This window comes from Abramis brama (genome assembly GCF_963993115.1).
Source record: "Abramis brama genome assembly, chromosome: 16".
NCBI lineage: Eukaryota > Metazoa > Chordata > Actinopteri > Cypriniformes > Leuciscidae > Abramis > Abramis brama.
The window spans coordinates 17,864,914-17,891,509 of record NC_139978.1 but is presented as its reverse complement, the minus strand read 5'-3'; the positions used below and the strand labels follow the sequence as shown (position 1 = coordinate 17,891,509).

Sequence of the window (26,596 nt, the reverse complement as noted above, 5' to 3'; positions counted from 1 at the left end):
TTGAGTTTTATAGTTTTCCGAGTCCTTGCCCAACATAAAGCATCTTAGCATAGAGGATTCTAATATACAAAGCCTCTCTCAGATTAGAAGAAATTATTGATGCCATAAATTATTTGAAAAATAAGTCTCCAGGAATGGATGGTATAACTGCCGAATTTTATGAAGCATTTAGAAAGACCGTTGCTCCTTTTTTGTTTAAAGTTTTTATGGAGAGCCTTGAAAGAGCTTTGCTTCCTCCAACCCTGATGTGTCAAGGACTTATCACCCTCAAAACCAAATAAAGACCCCATTTTAATTGATAGTTGGCAGCCAAATACGTTGCTAAATAATGATTATAAAATAATTGCTTTTATCATAAAGACTGAAATGTGTTTTAAACAATCTGATTTGTTTAAAAAAGAAAAAAGGCGCATCTTCAATAATATAACATTTAACACAGTCTCACCCCAAAACGTCACGTACTGACGGGTCTTTACCAAACGGCAACATACGACGAAAAGGGTACCCCTAAAACGTCCATATTTGACGATTCGGGTTATGGGTAGGTTTAGGTATGCGTTAGGGTACCGCTAGGAAGCGCTACTGGTGCGCTTATGTCTTCGTCTCATATGGACGTTTTAGGGGTACCCTTTTCGTCGTATGTTGCCGTTTGGTCAAGACCCGTCAGTACGTGACGACATTTTACATAGATCTCTAATGATTGTTTTGGACTATTATAAAGATTTTGAGTCTTTAGGAAAGCCCTTTAAATTTTACATAGATCTCTAATGATTGTTTTGGACTATTATAAAGATTTTGAGTCTTTAGGAAAGCCCTTTAAAGGGAATTAAAAGGAATCAATACCAAAGTGATAAGTCAGTTAGTCGATGACACTGCCTTGTTTCTGAAGGATGTCTCTCGAGTAGCTATTGCATTAGAAACTCTTAAGCCCTTTTCCAAAGCCTCAGGTCTTTATCTTAATATCAAAATAATGTGAGCTGCGTCCAGTTGGCGACTGCTTGGAATCCTCAATTTGTAACATTTATGTAAGAGAAAGCATCACCTTTTTGGAGGATAAAATAATTTGATAATAAGATGATAAGAGGTGGCCCTCCAATTTTTGCCTCAAAAGACATGCAAGGTTGAATCATTTGTTGCTGAGAGATCTGTCACTCAAGGAAGAGTTCTTCTCACTAAACCAGAAGGCATTTCTCGCTTATCATTTACTTCTCAGTCACTTTATGCTGACAAACAAACATGTAAATTAATTGACAGAATATGTGAAGTTCACTACTAAGAAATCAGTAATATTAAATTCATATGATAAAGGTGGTCCACATTTTATAGACTTTAGCTCTCTGAACAATGCTTTTAAAATAAACTGGCTTAAGCCCTATTCGCACGGGATTAGTATTACCTAGGGACCTCCGGTAATTTGTAATAATCGCAGAGGTCGTCTGTGATTTTTATCCCGTGCGAATCTGGCATGTCTGTAAAAATGTCTGTAAAAATTCCCCCGAAAATTACCTACTGTATTTCGGCCAACACAGGGGTCCTCTGATAATACCAGTCCTGTGTGAATCCCCATGTCTGTGATTTGGGCTGTTTTTCTGTGAGCCTATCGTTTCCTAAAGAACGTAATAACCATTATGGGCCGTTTAACAGTCCATTTTACGTCTGTATTAAAACTATATTAACAATAAAATCTCTCGATATGCTCTACTCCAATCCGATTATAGTTTTTCTCCAATAAAAACTATGAAGTGCTGCAAAAGAGAAAACAAACTAACGTTACAGTAAAGACGTGATACGGAAACGTTAAATTAAGTATTTTGGCGCAACATGGAAGCTCTTTTGGAAAGTTTGGACGCTTTTTGTGGTAGTGTAATTTAGTAGTCTGTATTGTGGAGCATTTCTTTGTCTCACACGGCCTCTAAAGACGTCCATCCTGTAAGTATCTCAAGAAATCAAAGTGTGAAAGAGTAAAAATTATATAAAATGAAATAAACCAAATAAAATGAATAGAAAAACAAGCCTATCGCGACGTTTCGGTATTTATAATACCTTCTTCAGGCAGGCTTGTTGTAAATATGGACAAAGAATAAAAGAAAAAGAAGATATATATTTATACAATAATATGATATGCTATAATATATATATAATATATTTCTCTAATAAATTGGTTTTAAATAAGTTCTTTTTTTGAATTGCAATACTGCAGCGCGATCTTCGTTTCAGCACGTTCAGCTAGTGAAGTGTGAATGGGTGGGCGTACGCTGTAAAGTCCGTAAACTCGAGGGAATTACGAACATTTATTTGCCCGTGTGAATGAGCCACCAAAAACACAGACGTCAGGGGGTAATTTCTTAATTACAGAGGTCCAGGGGTAATACTAATCCTGTGCGAATAGGGCTTTAGACAATATTTTCAAAACCCATGGTCTGTTTGGAATATAATCCCTCTGTATATTTACTCTCATTTAAGTGACAAAGAATTTCTTTTAATGTGCAATTATAAAATTGAAAAACTTCTAATTAAACTCGCTAAATTCTATCAACAAGCACTTGCTGCTTGGAGTCTCAATTAAGTATTCATTTATGCTTACTCAACAATATATAGATATGCTCTCTGTTGTTTTCTTTTTTTTTCTTTTCCTTTTCTCTTTTTTTGTAATTTCTATTGTATTGTGAAACATGTATGTTCTTCTTATGTAATATGGAAGTTACTCATGCTATTTGCTGATAATGAAGCATTAAAAAAAATAGCATTTGCTTGGTGGATGTAATTTGGGTTGTTATGAAAATGACCATTAAACGATGAAACCATAAAGGAATGTAACACAGGTAACGGATGTTTAACAGTTATGAAATGTTTTTAAAGAATAATATCACTTTATTCGTTTTCTTTTCTTGCTGGTCAAAAGGAGATTTGTGTTTTATCCAAGCTCTTCTCACTCGCAACTTCAAGACATCTGATATTGTCACATGTCCAAGAAGAAAAATGTGCATCCTTATACAAATGCCCAAAGTGCCCATAATGTGACATATTACTTTCAAAGAGAAACCTTTGCCATCAATAGACTGACGCGAAGGACATGGAAATTTGTGCCAGAAACCAAGGGAAGATCATTTTATCATATGACATATTTTGGCGTAAGATTTTCAGTTTGACTGTCTAAGCTTAAAACTGAAATTCCCACTCATGCGTTCAAAAGATGCTGCCTGAAGAAGCGTTATGTAATCTAATGTGTGACATGCCAAAGTTCAGATTTATCTTTTGAATGGCTGAATTCAGAATAGCATACTCGCATCAGGGGCCCTATTTTAACGATCTGAAAAGCAAGTGTCAAAGCGCAAAGCGCAAGTAACTTTGTGGGCGGGTCTTGGCGCTGTTGCTATTTTCCCAGCGGAATAAATAACTCTTGCGCCAGGCGCAAATCTAAAATGGGTTGGTCTGAAGTAGCTTCATTATTCATAGGTGTGGTTTGGGCGTAACGTGAAATAAACCAATCAGAGCGTCATCTCACATTCCCTTTAAGAGCAGACGCGCTTTGCTCTAAAGCGGATTCCTATTATAACGGCGGATTTGCCAGACGCCCGCCAGGAGCGGTTCACAGCCAAGGAGAGCAACGCTCTCGTCAGGGACGTTGGGGATGGAGAAACCCACCCAAATTAACTTCGGTTAAAAAGGTGTATGATAATTTGGGTAAATGTGTAAGCTAGATGTATGCTTTTATAATAAATTGTCTATCTATCTATCTATCTGTAATAAACCTAAATCAGGGGCTAATGTTGTGGCTAGAGAACTCTATAAAGCAAGCAGCACCACGGGATTAGAAACAATAATCTTTATTTAACATAATTCATTCAGTTACCAAACATTTCAGAGACTGGGTCAGGTTCTAAATGTCCCAAATACCTATGTTAAGTAGCCTGGGCGAACAACACCCCAATGGAGCATGCTACACAGAAGAAACCGCAAATAAATAGACAATCTCAAAGCTAGTATACACGCAATAAATATGCAAAAGCTATAAAACACATCACCACCGCAAGACACGGCACACATTCACAAGGCACGTGCACCTAACACCCAAGACGCCATCAGACTACAACATACAAACTTAGTTCATTCTAACCCTCCCACCCCTCATGATATGGTTATACTGCTAAATTTAAAATCACAAACACACACACACACACACACACATATAAAGTTTGGTACTTAACTCTCCCGGGAGACGAGACCCTCCCCCAGGGTCTAGGCTTTGGCGCTGTTTGGTCAAGGGGAAAAAGCAAACACCAATCCAGCGCTCGTGAGGCCTCCGAGCAATAGCGGAAACGGAGCACCCCTCTTCTGAAAAGCTGCGGCGCCCAATGCACCCCTATACCCGGCCTTATCTACAGTTTAGCCCGCTACACTATCTTCGCCGCCGGCAGCCCTAAACAGCGTGCGAACGGCACCCACCCCCCAACCTTGAGTGCAGCTCGGCGTTAGTAAAAACACACCGCTTCTCAGAACCCCGCACGCTTCGCTGTGCCCCTCTTTTTATCACTCTCTTCCTTCACGCTCATCAATGGTCAGGTGCAACAATCATTTAACTCAACCCACTCTTCCCTCAAATCCCTCCCCCCCCCCACACACACACAACAGTCATAACAGTACACTTTTCCCACATCACTTCATTACATATCTATCTATCTATCTATCTATCTATCTATCATAATAATGTATGATTTGCAAAAATGAAAACTGCTGCTTCTGTGTAGATGAGAGAATCAAAGTGTATGCGCGTTGTGCACACGCTACATTGATTATGGCCAAGCATGCGCCCTTAAAATAGCATATGAATAACATGCGCAACGCGCCACTGACTTTAAACTATTTTTTCCTGGTTAGTGGCGCAATTGTTTTCTAAACCTGCAAAATAGCATGAAGGAACGTTTGCGCCGGAACACGCCTCCTTTTTTGCGCTGAACCGCCCAGGGAGCGCAAGTTCATTCCCTAGTTTAGCGACGTGCTTCTGTGGAGGGAAAAGCGCGCTTTGCGCGGGTGCAAAATAGGAATGATACATGCGTCAGTGTACAAAGTCAATTGCGCTGGGTGCAAGATAGGGCCCTATATGCTTAAGGCATTGCAGAAATAGTAGTAAAACATTTTTTCACTTGAACAAATTTCAACTGGTCGATAAGAGACTGATGGTTTTCGCCACATACAGTCAATCCAAAAAATACTGGGTGCAGGACACTAATAGTTCATTTATGTATATGTATATCCATGTGAGGATAGCAAAATAAAGTAAACTGACATATTATACCCAAAAATTCTCATAATAGTGGACCACCAGTAAAATTTATTCAGACACTTTGACATGACCATGTTTTGCTTAAGTGTTTTTTCTTTAATTGCTAATGCGACCTTTTTACACCACAGACTGAACAAAATTAAGCATTTAATTGGTAAATGGTTGACCTATTGGCATTATCTAATACTTAAATTTAACAGCTGGCAGCTATTCAACCTAATTAATTTGTGAGACAGACTAATAGAAGGATGGCCAAAACCAGTGAAATATCAACTGAGTTCTTGTCATATTTTATTTACCATTTTCTAAGGCATAATGAATAAACTGTGATAATGTGAGAAATGTTGAAGGTGTCTGAATACATTTTGGTTTGACTGTAAATTGCTGAACAGACAGTTTCATGAGTTCACTGTTGTGCTGATGTTAGATGATGTATTATGACTGAATATCATGGAAAGCTGTCCACCGCATGGACTCGGGGGGCGTGTGCACACAGCCCTGGGCTTCCGCCTCGTCCCTTTACCATGTGCTCGTGGCCTGGCGGCGGCTCGACTGGAACCTTTCGTGTCGAGTCCAGTGCGTCCGCGAAAAGGACTGGTGTGTGGAGACGGCAGAGGAGGACTATGGCCCCAGGCCTCGTCATCACCGTCGTTTCTGGCTGGGGGAGGGCCCACCAGCGGCTCGCTGGCGGTAGTGGGCCTCGACCCCGTAATAGCAAGAACCCTCTCGAGTGCGCACCGGCAGGTCAGCGCAATGTATGCGCGTGTCGTGGAGTCCAAAAAGGCCGCCTCGGCGTGGGCCAGGCCCAGGCAGGCGGCACAGTACTTGTAGGTGTGGGGTGGGTCGATGGGGCCCGCACAAATCTTGCAAAGGATAGCCATCGGATGACAGGAAGAAAAGGTTAACTAGTCCTCAGGTGCAACTTCAACGTTGACAGTGTGAAGAAAGAGACTCTGACATAATTGTCGCGCCCATGCATTTTATACTGCCCGCAAACCTGTCAGTATTTGCCAGGGGGCCAATGTTTTGGAAAAAATTGAAGCTTCCCCGGGCGCCGCCATTGATTAGCAGACCCCCACCTGCTGTTAGCATTCCATTGACTCCCATTCATTTTGGCGTCACTTTGACAGCGAATAACTTTACATCTGAGGCGTTTAAAGACTCCATTTGTCCATTATTTATTTCTAAAGAAACACGAAAATGTATAAAAGGCTCCATTACCTTGTATCTTACGTTATGGCCCCGAAGATGCAGTTTTTGTAAAAATAGGCTAACGATTGCGTCATAACCACGCGACTCTCTGTCGCACAGTAGAGAAATTACCGTATGGACAGGAGGAGAAGCTCGCGGGCAATCGGGGGGACGTGGAGGCAAAATGACAAAATAATTAATCAGAATACTTAGCAAAAGTTTCTCCTGCTCCTAGCTCATGGACACCTCCTACTCACGCTCTCCGTCTCTGCAAGTTTCGGAAGGGAATGATTCAGATTTCTCTTGGCACAGCTACTAGAAGACAGTCGGGTTGCTCACGTCACATCTACGTCGTCAAGCTCAGTTTGAGTCTGCACAGTGCGCTCAGCCATCAGGAAGTGAGTGCTTCTAATTGACTTCACTTTTCTCTGTTGAATCCAATGGGATTGCTGTGTCCATTTCATTTACTGTCTATGGTATTTGCATGCTTCGCGTCAACTGGCCAGCTGTCCCCAGCTGGCATTAGCCCATAAGATTTCAGCAAAAGTGGAGAAGGGAGGAGTTCCCATATAGGTCACGCTGACGTTATGTTGTTACCGCCTCGAAAGGGAACAACAGTAGGCTATTTGTTAATGCACTGTGAACTAAGATGGACAAACAATGAATAGCTGTATTTTTATTAACTATAACGTTAGATTACAGATTAACAAATAGCCTACAGTAACAAATGTATTGCTCATTATTAGTTTGTGGAAGTCAATACATTAATAAATAAAACCACAGTGTAAAAGATTACCTAAAAGTATCTTGATACAATGTCCGTATTCTCCACAATGTCCGCGTCACTTATTATAACATTATCTAAGTTTTCGGCGTTGAATTGCGGGGGTTGCACATTATTTCATTCCCGCGTACTTCATTCCCAGTACATGCGTAGGCCTACACATAAAGCTTTTTCATGGCTTGTTGCGCTTATGGTCAAATCACACGAAAATATGGTCACAACGTCCGTCTTGCTACACAGTAAAAAACGCAGTGTCAAATTAACACTTAAAGTGTTAATTTTAACACTACTCCAGATCATACTGTATATGGTCCCAATGTATCTAGTGTAAAAAGTACACCGTTTGTAGTGTTGAACTTAAAGTGTTAATATAACACCTTTCAGTGTAGAAAAATTACACTCCGAGTGTAAAGTGTTACACTTACAATTGTTAAGTTTTACACTATGGGGTTTTAACACCCCTGGTGTTGATTTAATTCCACTGGATTACACTATGAGTGTTATTAATAAAGTATTCTGTTCAGTGCAAAAAAATTTACACTATTATATATCAAGAGTCTTCAGACAGATGTATAAATCCAAAGTTTATTAACAAATGGGCAAAATGGCTCCTTTAAAACATATGCCAGATGTGTAAAGGTCAAATTATCACATTCACGAGGTGTTGCACAGAAGCAAAAACGTCAATAAAATGCAAAAAATCATCAAATTTGCCTAGACATGAACAAATATGACAGGTAGATTTGAACAAGATTGCAGAAAACTACTTGTTGACAGTTGTGTAGCATCCATGAATGCAGTTCCTCTTTGTCCCATCAGCGAGCAGGTAGTAGTAGTAGTCTTTGAGTTTATTGCCATATCGGCATCACCAGCAGCGAGCGGGTACGGCTATGTGGTCTCTTCAATGCAATCAAGGTGTTCTTGTAGGCTGGTCCCTGCCAAAGAGAAAAATAACACTCAAAGTCAGCTCTCCAACTGGCCGTCTTTATATTAGTTTTCCACAATACAATCAACCCAAATGGCAATATTTTTAGGCAGACAATAGGTCCAAATTTACCTTTTTGAATACGACAAGGTGTTGTTCAGCTTGAAATGAGGACATCTTTCCAGGTCTCTTGCAGCCTTGTGGTGATGGTGGAATCAAATCAAGGAGGAGACTAATTGATGCAAGATTGCTGCCCCATTCTAAAAAACAGAATTTATGACACGTCACAATAACATGTGACAACTTCAGCAAAAAATGCATGAACGCCTATAGATAATCTTACTCTGAACTATAGTCTAACCTGAATCATCAGTTTCATCATCTTTCACAGAAGATTCTGCAGAGTCAATCAGGGAAGGTCTTGGGAGAAGCCTTTTCAGGAACTTAGCTGAGGTCTCGAAAAAAATCAAAACAAACAAAACAAAAACATCATCAAACAGTTACATAGCATAATGACAACCATATCTCTCAGGAACCATTCTGTTCAGATGATTGTGTAGTCACAGAGTAGTGCCATTCACACCTGGCATTAACATTCATCTTGGGTGACGCACAAGTGAACAACTCGAAGTACAGGTGTAAAAGCACCCAAGACGCATTGAGATTCGATTGTTCTGATGAGGTCTAGGCCACGTTCTTTTATTAAATGGTTAGTTTTACTCAAAAAAATTTATTCTGTAATTTACTCACCCTCATGTCGTTCCAAACCCGCAAGACTTTCTTTTGTCTTTGAAACACAAATGAAGATCTTTTTGATGAAATCTGAGAGCTTTCTGTCCCTCCACTGACAGCTACGCAACTACCACTTTGATGCTTCAAAAAGTTCATCTTAAAACTAATCCATATGAACCAAGCAGTTTAGTCCACATTTTCTTTTTCTTCTGTTTATGTTATTTGATTAATGTTTATATGTGAATAAAAGTCTAAATTCAATCTCATCACAAAGCGATCGAGTCTCTTCCGAAAATTTGGACTAAACCGCTCAATTCATTTGGGTTAGTTTTATGATCTCTTTATGAACTTTTTGAAGTGTCAAAATGGTAATTTCGTGGACTGTCAATGGAGGGACAGAAATCACTCAGATTTAAAATATATTAATTTGAGTTTCGAAGATAAACGAAAGTCTTTTCATGACATGAGTGTGAGAAATGACAACAATTTTACACTTTTGGGTCAACTAACCCTTTAACTTTTTGTTTTAGTGATCATGAATTATGACAATCAAGACACATCAATCACCCAAGACACATGTAAATTCCAGGTCTGAACAAAGGCATTGTGTGGTTGCCCAGTTAGGTTTAAATTTTTCATGTTCATTCGTCATGTAATACAATTTGTACTGCACAAAGAATAAAATAATGACACTCACAATTCTGGATTCATCTTCAGCATTCTGTTGCTTTCTTCTTCATTTCTGTTGCTTGCTTTCTGTTGCAATCTCATGAGAGGAGCTTTCTTCACTTGACTAGTCTAGGCCAAATCTATTGAAAAAGGATTTGAAAAAAATATGTCAGTTGAGGCTAATATTTCCAAAATTCAGTAATGCAATACAATTTGAATTAGGGCTGTAAATATGGTAAAATAATTGTGATTACCCTTAATTTTGATTATGCTGAGAGCTTTCTATAAAGCATGTGTCACATTGTCTGGTTTGTGTTTCCCTGGGTAACCACTAGAGGTCCTCTTCCCCCACGTTGTCTTTCACTCATACTACATTTCCCATCATCCTGTTCTGTCACTCACTGATCATTGCACACAGCTGTTTCCCGTCACCCTGTTAGTTTCTGTCTATTTATACCCTGTCTGTTTCAGTGTTTGTTACGGAGTCCTTGTTGTATGTCATGACACGTCTGAGGTCTGAGGTCTGAGGTCTGAGGTCTGAGGTCTGAGGTCTGAGGTCTGAGGTCTGAGGTCTGTGGTCTGTCTTGTTTGGGTTATTGTTTTGGACTGCTTGTTTGATATTGACCCCTGCCTGGAGACTACGCTTTTGGATTACCCTAATTAAAAACCTACTGCTATTGGATCTTCCTGTTTCCTGTGTGTGTTCGTGACAGAAGGACTCCGTCATTACAAGGATCCAGCGGTATGTTTCTCAATGTCTTTTCCCCAGCCACCGAGCGGGAGAGAAGACAGTTTTTTGAGGGGACCCGGTTGGTCAAGTTTTGCGGGACCCGTGGAGGCCGCAGTGGAGGAGGTGGTCGAGAGGAATCTTGACACCATTCTCCACTCTGGCCCCTCTTCGACCCTGGGCTGGTGATGTCCAGCCCAGAGCTCCATCCGCCGCTGATTTCGCCCAGCCCAGAGCTCTGTTCGCCGCGGTTCTCATCCAGCCCAGAGCCTGCACATCGTCATCGGAGACGGCGGAGGAGGAAGACTTCCTGCCTCCCCAATGAACCAGAGGCCATCCCGGTGGCCGTCCCCGTGCAGTCCGCTGTTGTCCCGGAGGCCGTGCCCATGCAGCCCGCTGTTCCCCCGGAGGTCGTCCCTGTGCAGGCCATGATGGTCCTGGAGGTAGTCCCCATGCAGCCTGCTGTGGTTCCAGAGGTCGTCCCCGTACAGCCCGCTGTCGTCCCAGAGGCCGTCTCCAAGCAGCTTGCTCTGCCTGCACCTCTCCAGCGCCTCGCCCTGCCGGCGCTGCTCCAACGTCTCGCCCTGCCGGCACCGCCCCAGCGCCTTGCTCTGCCAGCACCATCCCAGTGTCTCGCCCTACCAGTTCCACCGGTGCAATCTGCCGATCCAGAGACTGTTCAGGTCACGTCTGCCGATCAAGAGACTGTTCAGGTCACGTCTGCCGATCCAGAGACTGTTCAGGTCACGTCTGCCGATCCAGAGACTGTTCAGGTCACGTCTGCCGATCCAGAGACTGTTCAGGTCACGTTTGCCGATCCAGAGACTGTTCAGGTCACGTCTACTGAGCCAGTGTCTCCTAACAAGATGGCCGCCGCCGAGCCTGTGTTTCCAGACAAGGTGGCCGCCGCCGAGGCGGCGTCTGTTCCTGAGGCGGCGTCTCCGCCGTGGCCGGCCGATGAACTGTCTGCTCCGCCCTGGCCGCCGGCTAAACCGTCACCCCCTGTTTCTGTTCCCTTCCATGGACCTGGCACCCCATACCTCCCCCTGATCCTCCACCATTCCACCTTAGGGGTGCACGATTCTGAAAATGTCACGATTCGATTCGATATCGATTTTTAGGCTCAAGATTCAATTCAAAATTGATTTTCGATTCAAAAACGATTCTCGATTTAAAAAAACGATTCACAGTATGTAAATGACAAGAGGTGGGAATTTTTAGTCACCTCACGATCCGATCCGATTCCAGAACTATTCTTAATCTACTCCTCCTCCCTCCCCTCCCTATTAATTCATTAGTTTACATAGGTAAAGTACTTTAAAAAAAAAATACAAATTAAAAAAAAAAAAATTAAAACAGTATGTTAAGAATTTTAAACTAATATAACTTCAAAACATACAAGTAGCCTAGCAAATAATAAAGAGCAGCATATAAACATAACAAACAAACAAATAGTCCTTTCAGTAGCCTATTTAAGATTATCTGAACGTTTTCCATTCAAGAACTGTGAGTGATTTTTTTATTTTTATTTTTTTCATCTTTACTGTTGTTTTTTACTATGACATCATAGACTGCGGGAGATTTATTAAGCTGCATTCACGCACGGATCTCTTTTGAAATATAAGAAGTAGTGGTTTGTCCTGTCCGTTTAGGCTTAAGACATAACTGGCTGTGTTTACGTTAATTTTGCACAAGTATATTAAAGCAGTTACACGGAGTCGCACAGCCGCATGAGCGAGCAGTCTACACAAACATAGCGCGCGTCAGCATTTGAAATTGAAAGCAGCCTTCTGTTAGTGAGGTTCATATTTTAAATATACAAGTCCACTGCATTCCAAACCACATAGGGCCTAAATGATGACTTCGTAGAGCATTTGTAAGGAAAATACCGAAAGGCGAGACAGCACGCTTCAAGTGTAACGTCGGAGCGCAAAAATGTGATTTCTCCTGGCCAACAACCAGGCCGTTATTTCCGGCGTGCCGATCGAGTCTGTCCCAAAAATACCTCTCAATGCGCCCTCGTGGACTCGCGCCAAGGGCCCTATAGGTCTGCACTACATGACGTCACCATGTGTGGACTCTGAGGAAGTCCACAAGTCCGGAGTGTGCCATTTGGGACAGGGCCCTGGACTCTTGTGTTAGTTGTTTTTTGTACGTCTTGGAGCGTCTGGTAGCCGCTCCGTAGAGGGGGGGTTATGTCATATTGTCTGGTTTGTGTTTCCCTGGGTAACCACTAGAGGTCCTCTTCCCCTACAGTGTCTTTCACTCATACTACATTTCCCATCATCCTGTTCTGTCACTCATTGCACACAGCTGTTTCCCGTCACCTTGTTAGTTTCTGTCTATTTATACCCTGTCTGTTTCAGTGTTTGTTACGGAGTCCTTGTTGTATGTCATGACACTTCTGAGGTCTGTTTCTGAGTCTGTCTTGTTTGGTTTATTGTTTTGGACTGCTTGTTTGATATTGACCCCTGTCTGGAGACTACGCTTTTGGATTACCCTAATTAAAAACCTACTGCTATTGGATCTTCCTGTTTCCCGTGTGTGTTCGTGACAGCATGGGTGTCAAATTGTAAAATTATTTATATTCATATATTCACATCCACACTTGAATATTCACATATTCAAGTTAATAGACACAAAACCTTGTGCAATGTTCACATGGAGGCCTGAAACAGTTTAAATATGCATTTAATCTGATTATTAAATACATTTTATATAATTTAAATGAGTAAATTGAGTAATAAGGCATCTTAAATTGAACTTGGTGTCCTACATTAGATTTTAAGACATGTTTAGAATTGATTTTACCCATAATTTATTAATGATATTTATAATGTGAACAGAAAATACAGATTCATATTAATACAATACAGACAGATCATTTATCCCAAAATAACATGCAGTATGAATTGATAAAGAATGATTTCAAGCTAAAGTACCTGTTTGCTCTGCCAGTGCTTACGCAAATATCTGTAAACTGAATTGGAAGACAGACGGATTTACAGATTAGCTTTAACTCACTTTCACAATGTTTGAATTTAACAGTCATTAAAAAACTTGATGGTAGTAAGTTTGTCTTGACTCTATGCAGATATGACAACATGATATTCAGTGCTAAGAACAAGCAAAATAGAGATTATGTAATTCACACTTAAACAAAGGGCGAATAAAAAGTTTTTAAACGCTTCCCCACCTCAGTCTACAAAAAGACTGCATTATTTGTTTACACTGTGCGCTACAAGACACTTAAACACGCTGTTAATAATAATGCGCATGCGTCACAAAAACGGAATTGTTAATGTGTTCATGTATAACAGCCACTTTTATACACAAAAAACAAATATAAAATTACCATTTGAAGAATTCTCTCATCTGTGCAGAAAAATAGCCCAAATGGTGCTGGCTTCAGTTCAGACCATAGACTGTAAAAAAATAGGTTCAGACCTCCTGTTCATCAACTTCAGTGCCAGGCTCGTCGTAAAACCGGGCTTCGGCGCGACTGGAGGCGGGAATGCTTACTTTCATTAAAGGAGAACTCCGGTCAATTTTAACATTGAGCTCATTTTTTTGTAAATTTGGAGTGCTGTAAATACAGAGAACAACGACAAAAATTGGTGTTGTCTACACCATGTTATCCTCTTTTTAAAATTTGCACCCTGTTGACTTCAATGGGGCAAGTTTTAAACCTGCTTTTAGCCTCTTAACATCCTTGATGTGTCATTACAAGTGCACAGCCAATGTGAGTGATTCCTTCAGAGTGAACACGAGTGAATCTGACTGCAGTAGATGTGAAAGATATGAATAAAAATGATGTTATTTAAGCCAGCGCAAATACCTGTATTTACATCCTGTTTTAGGTTGAAGTCCAAAGTAGTCGATTGCCGAGTTCAGGTGCGTGATCATAGGTAACTAAACCTATGCGCGTGAACTCGACAATCGACTACTTTGGACTTAGACCTAAAACAGGATGTAAATACAGGTATTTGCGCTGGCTTAAATAACATCATTTTTCTCGACGAGGCTGGATGAGCTGCTTTTCATCGCCGAAGCGAACCAGAGCGCGATGCAGGCACGGCAAGATACGCAGTACTCGTTCCCTCTCTAGAGAGAACCGAGGTTACGTTAGTAACTGAGTACGTTCTCTTACGAGAGGTTCTCTCGTACTGCGTAATATCTTACGCTATAGGGAACAGTGTAAAACGCTGTGTGTGCTGAGATCCAACACCAAAGTCCCAAGGGCAAGTGCCTGGGGCTCATATAGTGCGAAATCATAAGGGAATCACAGAGAGTCCAGGAGGATAGGCTACAAGCGTCACTCCTGTAATAAGCAGCATCCCAAAGGAGCAATTTACACAGGGGCGTAGTTTGTGGGGGGGATGGGGGGGAGATAACCCCCCCAATATTTAAATCTATGCATTACAACCCCCCCAATATTTATAACATGATCACAATATCAGGAGGCATACCCAAACTTCAACCCCCCCCAATGTTCAAACCAAATCTACGCCCTTGAATTTACAAGATAGAAACATACAGACAGGCGAAGACTCGCCTATTTTCTGAATTTCAATGGGTCTTACACACAGCCCAAGGGGTCACATGATTCAACAGCGAGCATGGCTCAAGCGGTTTCAGTAGTCTGGCCCGAAGCACCGGGGCAGACGATACTGAGTTAGACCGAAAGCAGCCTGGCCTGCAAAGCGGGAACCTCTAGGTTGTAAAACCTAATAAATGTAGACGGGGAGGCCCAGCCTGCCGCCATACAGATATCTTGCAAAGCAATCCCGCTGGACCAAGCCCACGAAGAGGCCATACCTCTTGTGGAGTGCGCTCTGACACCCAATGGGCACTGCAGGCCCTTAGAGGTGTAAGCCAGCGCTATAGCATCAACTATCCATCTGGATAGGCTCTGCTTCGACACGGCAAGTCCCTTGGAACGTCCGTAAAACGAAACAAAGAGCTGCTCTGTCTGTCTGAAGACAGCTGAGCGAGACACATAAGCCCTTAGCGCCCTGACCGGGCAAAGGAAGCTTGCGTCCTTCTCCTCATTAGAGTCAAGGCCGGGCCGACAGGGAAATCACCTGATTTCCCGGGCAAGGCCGACAGGGAAATCACCTGAGCCCTAAACGGTGTGTTGAGGGATTTAGGGACATACCCATGCCTTGGCTTGAGTATGACTTTCGAGTCGTTTGGCCCGAATTCCATGCATGACGTGCTCTTCTGGCTGGTTCCTCCAGAGCGGAGCCACAAGCAGCACTGGGCATCTGCTTTCCCTGATTCGCTCCAGCACCTGAGGTATGAGCGTGACTGGGGGAAAAGCATAGAGCGGACAGTGGGGCCAGCACCCATTCTGATACCCCGGGCAGCTCTGCCCACGCGTTCGCATGAATAGCTAGGGGTTGAATGATATCTGGGCTCTGGCCGCGACACAACGGTGACCGGAGAGCTCCGATATGCTGAAACATTAATGCCGTGCTTACGGCACTTGAGGCGGGGGGCGCGAAAACTGTGGGACAGAAACTGTGGGACATGCGGTGTGTAGTGTTTGTGGGCACTGGGACGTGGGCACATTCACTACATTTAATGCACAATCGACGTGAGTCGATTTTATGTGTGCGAGCGCTTGTGTGTAGGAATGAGCACTGAGTAGAGGGCATTTTTCTACACTCATAACACCATCGGCTGTGGCCGGGACACCAGAAAATACACTCTTTATGGGATTTATCTGGGTCGCCGTAAAAACGGTGTTTGTGTCCAGGCAAACGGGCTGTGGAACCGGCTTGTTTTCTGCAAAATACACTGGAACAGTCACATTCATTGGAACTGAACGAGCGAGAAGTTTTGGTGAAAATCCGGCTGCAGTGGGATTTGAACACCGTCGTTTTCCTAGGTGGGCTTGGAAGACTTTGAGACTTTATCTCAATCCTAGGCCGGGGCCCACGCAGCGGGGGGGGGGGGGGGGGGGTTGGGGGGGCGGCGGCTAGTAGAAGAGAGCGCAGTCTCTGGTCTCCGGTCTCCGGTCTGTCGACGCTGTGAAGCGGCGGCAGTGGGCGGATGCGATGGCTTCGCGCTATGAGCAGGCGGCTGCTTCGGGCGGCTTGCTGTAGAGCTGGAGCGTTTCAGCAGAAAATGCTCCATGGCTTCAGACGTTATCTGTACCTCAGCGAATCTTTCTGCGAAATCTTTGACAGAAGATCCGAACAGGCCAGCAGATGAGATGGGAGCGTCAAGGAACGCGGTGCGCTCTGTCTCCGACATCTCAGAGAGCGTCAGCCAAAGATGCCTCTCTGCCACAGTGAGAGAAGCCATATTCCGCCCAACAGCCTGTGCAGCAGACTTAGTGGCACGAAGCGCAAGGTCCGTGGCGCTCCTTAAGTCTGGCATGCTGACAGCTTCCAGTCCTTCCTCGTCGAACTTACGTAGCAGGTCGGCCTGGAAGATCTGGAGGATGGCCATCAAGTGCATCGCAGAGGCAGCCTTTCCAGCGGCGGTATAAGTGCGGCTGTGCAAGACTGAAGTCATGCGACAGGCTTTAGACGGCAGCGCTGTCTTAGCCCGCCGTCCAGCAGAGGGCGGGCAAAGATGCACTGCTAAAGCCTCTTCCACAGGGGGAATGGAAAGGTATCCTCTGTCTTTCGCACCGTCCAGCACGGAGAATGCAGCAGAGACAGAGGTACGCACTCTAGCTGAGAAAGGGGCTCTCCAAGACTTTGTGACTTCTTCATGAAGCTCAGGAAGAAAGGGCGCGGGTCTTGAAGATGGCGAAGCGCGTTCCCCTTTAAGGAAGCATCCATCCGGTCGGTTGTGTGCAGGCTTCTCGGGCGACGACCACTCAAGGCCGAGGCTCGCGACGGCCTGCGCGAGCAGACGCATCAGCTCTGACTCGATGCTGGCTCTCTTCCCGAAAGATTCGCGAGCAGAAGGGGTGGGGTCTACAGAGCCCGCCCAATCCTCACTGCCCGAGGCCAGGAGAGAGCAGCTGTCATCCTTCACAGATGCAGCTTCCTCGTCGTCATCTATGAGGGAAGCGGCGGCAGACGCTGTCCGTCAGGGAGAGACCCGAGCGAAGCGGGCGGCGAAGCTGGCGGGCGAACCGGCGAGCTTTCGTGGGTTGGAGGAGGTTCCGGAGCGGGGGCGCAGTCTCGGTGAAAGCCACCAGGAGAGTCCTCAGAGTTACCATAGGCAGAAGCTCGCAGTGAGGGCAGCCGCGTGGTCTTCACCCAGGCAGGAAACACAGATGACATGGCGGTCTCCGTCACTGAGTGGGGCTCGGCACAAGCTGCAGAAGGAACGAGGCATCTTGAAAAAGACGCTAGCTCTTTTAGATCAGAGTGTGAGTCGCGCCAGCGAACACACACACACAAGCAGAGAAAAAGGATATTATACGCCGGATAGCGTAGCAGGAACGGCGACTGAAGGCGGCGAGTTGTCGACCAACGGCTTCAAATGCAGTGGCTCGTCCCGCAGAAGCTTTTCTAGACGGCGCGGCTTCTTCCTCTCGGGATCCAGCAATGCATGAGCTTCGCTGAAGAGATGAAAAATCAGCTCATCCAGCCTCGTCGAGCCTGATTTATAGGCCCTGGCCACGCCCGTTTCGGCGGGTCTAATCATTGGATCTGACGTCTTGAGGGCCTCGCTCAATAGGCTGGCGCAGTTGCTGCAGAGCAGCCAATAGGCACGCGAGCCGTCTTGCCTATGTCTGCGCACTGCTGCAATGCGTTTTGTATTAATACAAAATTATGGATAATTTTTTGGCTTCAGTATCTCGCGGAAAAGAATCAGTATCAGTATCTCTTTTCCCCATAGCGTAAGATATTACGCAGTACGAGAGAACCTCTCGTAAGAGAACGAGTGAATAAAATAAAAAAACGACTGAAAGAATGGTTAGTGTACACGGACCACACCCACACAGAAGTGAAAGTCAAAAAGAAAATGAAAGAGAACACGTCGTGAGGAAGAATATTTCACTGTCTAACAGCTTCAATAGACGATAATTGTAGAGGATACAATAGACGTTTGTCAAAGAACATTGTAGAAGTAGGCTACACAACACCTGTTTGTCTGAACGATTTGCATCGACTTGGGATTGTGTTAAGAAGGGAGAAGTGCGTGCAATAATCTTGTACAGAGATGATCCATAACACCTGGATTCATTGATTTAAAGAATGCTCAAGCTTGCGTATCTGCTGTCATGCTTGACAGTTGTCAATGCAGGTAAGTTAATAGTGCTCCTATCCACCTTATTTTGCAACGCGGACGTAAGCTGTTTTCTGTTAATGTGTGAGAAGAGAAACTATTTGTGCTACAAACAAGTATGTTTATAATTACGACAATACATATGGTAAGAAATACCAGTTTGCAATATCAAACAGCAAAACGAGCTGTTGTAGGCTACAGCTAAAAATAACTGAAAGTGGACACCACACACATGGCCGCCACGCCCGATCTTAAAAATAAGGTAAATAGCTACTACTTTTTGTTTCATTAAAAAAGGAAAGAAAACACACTTGATGTCGATGGTAACAAATGGTTTTGAGTGTTTGTGTCTATAAACCTATAAACTAGCACGACATGCACAAACATGAGGGTGCGTATCATAATTGTGATGTTTAGCCACCTAACAGTTGTTTACAGTAGGATGGCAATTTATCATTTGTTGGTAGCCTATTTCATTGTAATTTATTAAAAACGATCAGATGTCTTTTTTTGAAAGTCATACAAGTGTGGAGGGTGAGTAGGCTAAATGTAAACAGTTTAATTTTGGGTGACCAATCCCTTTAATGTTGCAATTTTCATATTTTGTCTGGGAATGTTGGACAGTTTTTCAGATTTTGAATATCTTTTTTCTTTTTGTGACATAGGCCTACGTAAACAATTGTTAATACATGTGAAATTATCTATTCATATGTTAATTGTAAAATTGCACAATTGTGTGTGTGTGTGTATGTGTATGTGTGATATATATATATATATATATATATATATATATATATATATATATATATATATATATATACAGTGTATATATATATATATATATACACACACTACAGGCCAAAAGTTTGGACACATTACTATTTTTAATGTTTTTGAAAGAAGTTTATTCTGCTCATCAAGCCTGCATTTGATCAAAAATACAGAAAAAAAAAGGAATATTGTGATATATTATTACAATTTAAAATAATTGGTTTTCAATTTATTATACTTTAAATTATCATTTATTCCTGTGATGCAAAGGTGAATTTTCAGGATCATTACTCCAGTCTTCAGTGTCACATGTGATCCCATGATCCTTTAGAAATCATTCTAATATTCTGATTTATTATGAGTGTTGGAAACAGTTCTGCTGCCTAATATATTTGATGAATAAAAGGTTAAAAAGAACTGCATTTATTCAAAATAAAAAAAAAATATTTTCTGATAATATAAATCTTCTTTACTATCACTTTTTATCAATTTAACACATCCTTGCTGAATAAAAGTACTGATTTATTTCAAAAAAGAAAGAAAAAAATTACTGACCCCAAATTACTGACCAGTAGTGATTTATGCAAAAGATTTATATTTTTAAAACATTTGCTTCTTTTTCTTTATTTTTATTTTGTTACTTTTTATTCATCAAAGTATCCTAAAAAAGTATCACAGGTTATGAAAAAATATTAAGCAGCAGAACTGTTTCCAACTTTGATAATGAATCATCATATTAGAATGATTTCTAAAGGATCATGTGATAGACTGGATGTCACATGTGACACTGAAGACTGGAGTAATGATCCTGAAAATTCAGCTTTGCATCACAGAAATAAATTATAATTTAAAGTATAATAAATTGAAAACCAATTATTTTAAATTGTAATAATATCACACAATATTACATTTTTTTTCTGTATTTTTGATCAAATAATGCGCAGAAGAATCTTCTTTCAAAAACATTAAAAATAGTAATGTGTCCAAACTTTTGGCCTGTAGTGTATATTGTTAACAGAGTTGAAGTATCATGGTCTTGCATAAACTCAGCTCTGGTCTTGGCCTGGACTTTGACAAAATTGCCTGTCAATACTGTTTGTATTCTTTCATCCGTTATCAGCATGGTTGAAAATACTGCAATAACCATCCAAATCTTTTTTCTCAATCTCTTGATTCATCCTGTTTGTGCTTCTCTATTTCACTGTTCTGCATCAAGTACAAGGTTCAGTACAAGATTCTTAACAGAGGAACCTTACTTCTTGATTATTTTATTGTGAATGACAACTTTTCTAATTAACTTAGCAATTTATAATGTAATATTTATCACATGTATATTTTTGTAATTTACTTTGAGGTTTATTTTCTTGCAAGAAATGGTCAGCAGTCATACAGTCAGAGTGACAGTGAGGGGAGGTCACACACATCTTAAAGATAAAATTTGTTCTACAATATTCATTTATAATGCCAGAGCCCAGAGGAAGATAAGTCTGGACTTATACTCATATGTCATGGTCTAATTTGACTAATCTGTACTAATATTTCTTGTCCTTGTGTATCCACAGGTTCTCACTCACTGATGGCTTTGGCAACATATATAGTTGGACAGACACCATTTCCTGAGTTCAGTGTTGTGGTGATGTTGGATGATCTGCAAATAGGATATTATGACTCAACCACATGGAAACCTGTCTATCGCTCTCACAATGATTCAAAATACTACAATGAAGAGCAAAAGGATGCTGGTGTTGTATTTCAATACTTGTATGATGGCATGAAAAATACGGATTTTAATGTTAAGAAACACCTCAATCTCACAGATGGTGAGAGCTAAAGCCTACATTATCAGCATTAACACATACTTAATTTAATAACAGATGTACTGTAGCCAGAGGTGTAAAGTCCAGGGGTCAGAAAGTAAAAGTCCTGCCATATGTTGCACCCATGAAGTCAGCCAGCCTATTTTCACTAATCTCCTGGCTGAAAAACTGAAATCCAGGTGATTGGAACAAAATACAGAGGAGGACTTTTACTTTCTGAACCTGGACTTTACACCTCTGACTGTAGCTTCTATGTGTTTTAATTATTTTATTAAAACTTTTGATGTAAGACCGTAAAAAGATAATTATAATGTGCAAAATATTCATTTTCAGTTTACTACGTTTTATATTGTGTCAGAGTGAGGACTAATTAAAAATAAATATTTTATTTGAAGGTGTACATGTTCATCAGATACTTGCTGGATGTGAACTATTGAATGATGATAAACCAGGTCCACTTCATTTCTGGGATGCTTTTGATGGGCAATGTATAGAGGAATTCACCTATGACCTGGAAAAAAACGATATCCATATGAAAAAGCCATGGATTATATCATGGGACCAAGTAAAACAGCTTCATATAAAGTATTTATGTGGAAATATTTATCATCCTATTTGCATTAAATTTTTGCGAAGGTACCTGCATTTGGAAAAGAACAATGTGATGAGAAAAGGTGAGAGAATCAACCTGATTATCTTCAGTATAATTAAGATAGAAAAAAATATATAATCAACAAATATGACCCAGACAGCAGTACTGACCGAAAATGTGTGCCTCTGAATGCGTAATGAAACATGAGAATGATAAATAAATAACTGATGCAACAGTAACAGTTCTCATTATTCTCTGTAGTGAAACCCAGAGTGAGACTCATGAGGAAGAATCTCCCAGACTCTCAAAGGCTTCAGATCAGCTGTCTGGCCACTGGCTTTTACCCCCGTCACATTAACCTGACCCTGTTCAGAGACGATCAGCCTGTGGATGATGATCAGATCACAGGAGGACAGATTCTGCCCAACGGAGACAGAACTTACCAGATGAGGAAGAGTTTAGTGATCAGCGATGAAGAACTACGTGAAGGGCATAAATACAATTGTACAATGAAGCACCTCAATCTGGACAACAAACTGAACATTATATTTGGTAAATAAAAATGCCCAAACCAGCAAGCAAACAAACTAAATGCCCTTTTTGATACCATCAACTACACAGATTTAATAAAAATAAAACTATTTCAGTAGCTTTTGAATTTATTTTCCTGTATTTTTTTTTATTCACCACAATTTCAGATACAGATAAATATGACCCAGGAGGATCCGTCAGTCTGTCTGTAGTTATCAGTGTGCTGGTGTTAATGTGTGTGGCTGCTCTCATCGTAACTGCACTCATCATATGGAGGAAAAGACGTGCTGCTGGTAAATGTTCTACGGTCCAGTTCATTACGTTTGATGCTCAATTAGAAAATGAAACTAAACATCATGTTCCTTTAGAAGAGGCTCTTTCAATGTTTACCGTATACAGTTTTGTGATTGTGACTTTTTATTCTGGTTTATTTCATCTTATTCAGGACGAGGCTCTGAGACGCCACTGAATAAATACTCCCCTACTCCATGTGAGTATACTTTGTCAGCAAAATGTTCATTTTAAGTTTAATTTTGGAAAATGTCTAGAAATTGAACCAAAGGAACGTTTTATTGATTTCAGCCTCCACGCATGATGAAAATTGAGTCTATGCATTAAATAAAAAAATCAAGACAACACATGGGAAAATTAGCATTTCGGGGAGGTTCCAAGATGATTCCTTGATTGCATGTGTTTTGATCAGCTCTGCATTCCCAAATACTTAAATTGACTTGTAACATTATTGCAAAGAATACTTTGAAAGATAGCTAACTCTAATCACAGTGATTTGTCGGACACAACAATGGGTGGATCTGAAAAAAGGAAAAGTGGAAAGAAGGCTGGAAAGTCCAACCAAAGCATAAATGCTAACACTGCAAAACTAGCAGCAGCACGCAGGTGGCCGAAACTTTTATGAAGATTCCTTCCAGTGATCTGATTACTGACAACTTGCATGATTATCTCAATGGAGGAAGAGTTTCCATCTCTCCCTGAAACTCCTTGCAAGTCTCCAGCCCCAAGCAACATAGCACTGTAGACAGACACACAACGGTCATCCTCGCACAGGTCTCAGAACTTTTCTGTGATAAAAAATAAAATAAAAAAATTAATTTGAAATTGGATTTTTTTGTTGTTGAAAGTATTGTAGTGAACTCGCAAAAATTAGGAAAATTAGTGAAGATAAGGTAAAATTTCCATCTTCTAAAAAAGTAGAGGAAATTTCTGAAATGGACAAAACATATCTCACTGAGCAGAAACTTAATTAGAGGAAATTTACAAAAGAATGGCTGAAGATCTTTATAAGATCTTATAAGATCGCAATTGAATATTAATGGTGATATTGCTGAGGACCCCAAAAGCATTGCAAATTTTTGCTGAGTTTTATAGTTATCTTTACACCTCAAACAATCTACTACTGAGTTTTCCGAGTCCTTGCCCAACATAAAGCATCTTAGCATAGAGGATTCTATATGCAAAGCCCCTCTCAGATTAGAAGAAATTATTGATGCCATAAATTATTTGAAAAATAAGTCTCCAGGAATGGATGGTATTACTGCTGAATTTCATAAAGCATTTAGAAAGACCATAGCTCCTTTTTTGTTCAAAGTGTTTATGGAGAGCCTTGAAAGAGCTTTGCTTCCTCCAACCCTGATGTGTCAAGGACTTATCACCCTCAAAACCAAATAAAGATCCCATTTTAATTGATAGTTGGCAGCCAATTATGTTGCTAAATAATGATTATAAAATAATTGCTTTGGTTTTATCGAAAAGACTGAAATGTGTTTTAAACAATCTGATTTGTTTAAAAAAGAAAAAGGCACATCTTCAATAATATACGTTTGGTTTTGGATATTTTACATAGATCTCTAATGATTGTTTTATCCTCTTTTTGGACTATTATAAAGCTTTCGAGTCCTTAGCCCTTTAAAAGGAATTAAAAGGAATCAATACCAAAGTGATAAGTCAGTTAGCTGATGACACTGCCTTGTTTCTGAATGATGTCTCTCGAGTAGCTATTGCATTATAAACTTTTAAGCCCTTTTCCAAAACCTCAGGTCTTTATCTTAATATCAATTATGTTGTTTTCTTTCATTCTTTCCTTCTTTCTTTCTTTCTTTCTTTCTTTCTTTCTTTCTTTCTTTCTTTCTTTCTTTTCCTTTTCTTTCCTTTTCTCTTTTTTTTCTAATTTATATTGTATTGTGAAACATGTATGTTCTTCGTATGTAATATGTAAGTTACTCATGCTGTTTGTTGATAATAAAGCATTAAAAAAATAGCATTTGCTTGGTGGATGTAATTTGGGTTGTTATGAAAATGACCATTAAATGATGAAACCACAAAGTAATGTAAAACAGGTAGCACGACTGTTTAACAGTTATGACATATTTTTAAAGAATAATATCACTTTATTAGTTTTCTTTTCTTGCTGGTCAAAAGGAGATTTGTGTTTTATCCAAGCTCTTCTCACTCGCAACTTCAAGGCATCTGATATTGTCACATGTCCAAGAAGAAAAATGTGCATCCTTATACAAATGCCCAAAGTGCCCATAATGTGACATATTACTTTCAAAGAGAAAGTTGAAAGTAATATGTCACATTATGGGCACTTTGGGCATTTGTATAAGGATGCACATTTTTCTTCAATAGACTGACGCAAAGGACATGGAAATTTGTGCCAGAAAGCAAGGGAAGATCATTTTATCATATGACATATTTTGATTTTCAGTTTGACTGTGTAAGCTTAAAACTGAAATTCCCACTCATGCGTTCAAAAGATGCTGCCTGAAGAAGCGTTATGTAATCTAATGTGTGACATGCCAAAGTTCAGATTTATCTTTTGAATGGCTGAATTCAGAATAGCATAGCATTATATGCTTAAGGCATTGCAGAAATAGTAATAGTAAAACATTTTTACACTTGAACAAATTTCAACTGGTCGATAAGAGAGTCCCATGTTTTAAAGCAGTTGTTATTATTCCAGTGCCAGAAAAGCAGAATATCAGGTTCTCACTCACTGATGGTTTTCGCCACATACAGTCAGTCCAAAAAATACTGGGTGCAGGACACTATAGTTCATTTATGTATATGTATATCCATGTGAGGATAGCAAAATAAAGTAAACTGACATATTATACCCAAATATTCTCATATAGTAGCCTGGGAAAATGACACTCGGTTACTAATGTAACCTCGGTTCTCTCTAGAGAGGGAACGAGTGTTACATAAGCTAGCTTACGCTACGGGAAAACTCCTTTTCTCGAGAATACTGAAGCAGTAAAATTATCCTTAATTTTTTAACATGTAAAACGCATTTGCTACAGCAGGCAGACATAGGCGAGGCAGCTCGTGTGTCCATTGGCTGCTCTGCAGCAACTGCTGCAACCTATCAGTGCGTCTGGCATGACATCAGCGCCAATAGGAAGCCTTCCCTGCGGCACGTCATGACCCGCTAGTATGGGTGTGGCCTAAGCCTATAAATACCCATCACCCAGGTTGCACTATGATTTCAGTCGACTGGAAGTGAAACCGTAATGCAGCACAAGCACGGCCGGTTACGCAACACCCGTTCCCTCTCTAGAGAGAACCGAAGTTACGTTAGTAACCGAGTGTCGTTCTCTTACGAGAGTACTCTCGTGTTGAGGAACCCCATGTAAAACGCTGTGCGTGCGAAATTCCAATACTAATGTCCCAAGGGCAGTATACCCGGGGCTCATGTAAAAATGGAATAGACGTGTGAGCGACAGAACGGGGAGGGACGACTCAGTATATACAGTAGAGATAGGTGCTTTACACTTATACACAGTTAAGACAATAATGAACCTTGAAACTGCATTGGCCCACAGGACGCTGCAATATGTCAACGGTCTGAGCAAACTAGGTTGGTCAGGCGCGATAACAAAGCATAATTAGACTGAGAACAGCCTAGCCTGCAACGCGGACACTTCTAGGTTATAGAACCTTACAAATGTAGACGGGGAGGCCCAGCCTGCCGCCATACAAATGTCTTGAAGTGAGACCCCACTTGTCCATGCCCACGAAGAGGCCATGTCTCTAGTTGAGTGGGTCCTAACACCCAAAGGGCAATCTAAGCCCTTGGATGCATAAGCCAACGCAACAGCATCAACTATCCATCTGGACAGGGTCTGTTTCGAGGTGGCTAGCCCCTTAACGCGGCCACCGAAGGAAACAAAAAGCTGCTCTGTCTGCTTGAAGGCAGCAGAGCATTCCACATAAATCCTCAAAGCCCTTACTGGGCAGAGAAAATTAACCCCAACCTCACTGTCGGACGCAGGGAGGGCTGACAGGGAAATGACTTGCGCTCTAAACGGAGTCGCAAGCACCTTCGGGACGTATCCCTGTCTTGGTTTGAGGATG

General features: G+C 41.3%; 1 protein-coding gene and 1 long non-coding RNA gene across 5 annotated transcripts in view; one reads left to right on the top strand and one right to left on the bottom strand.

The window, feature by feature from the left end:
* Window positions 1-26,596, top strand: part of LOC311065814 (DLA class I histocompatibility antigen, A9/A9 alpha chain-like) — a 119,857-nt gene that overhangs the window by 81,832 nt on the left and 11,429 nt on the right. Inside the window, exons 1-7 of one of the 4 annotated variants that reach the window (XM_084086580.1) lie at window positions 18,191-18,529; window positions 20,845-21,102; window positions 21,495-21,773; window positions 21,953-22,243; window positions 22,390-22,515; window positions 22,668-22,712; window positions 23,006-24,497. In XM_084086580.1, the coding sequence (XP_083942706.1) occupies window positions 18,481-18,529; window positions 20,845-21,102; window positions 21,495-21,773; window positions 21,953-22,243; window positions 22,390-22,515; window positions 22,668-22,712; window positions 23,006-23,085 (1,128 nt within the window). In that variant the 5' untranslated portion in view covers window positions 18,191-18,480 and the 3' untranslated portion in view covers window positions 23,086-24,497. Of the gene's footprint in view, window positions 1-18,190; window positions 18,530-20,844; window positions 21,103-21,494; window positions 21,774-21,952; window positions 22,244-22,389; window positions 22,516-22,667; window positions 22,713-22,804; window positions 24,498-26,596 lie in introns of those variants that run through there. The other 3 variants (XM_084086581.1, XR_014602982.1, XM_084086582.1) reach the window with 3 other exon arrangements.
* LOC311066188 lies at window positions 7,877-10,005 on the bottom strand. Its single transcript, XR_014603035.1, has 4 exons — window positions 9,614-10,005; window positions 8,546-8,639; window positions 8,317-8,444; window positions 7,877-8,194 (listed from the first exon to the last, which is right to left on the bottom strand). It is a non-coding gene; the product is annotated as an uncharacterized lncRNA (long non-coding RNA).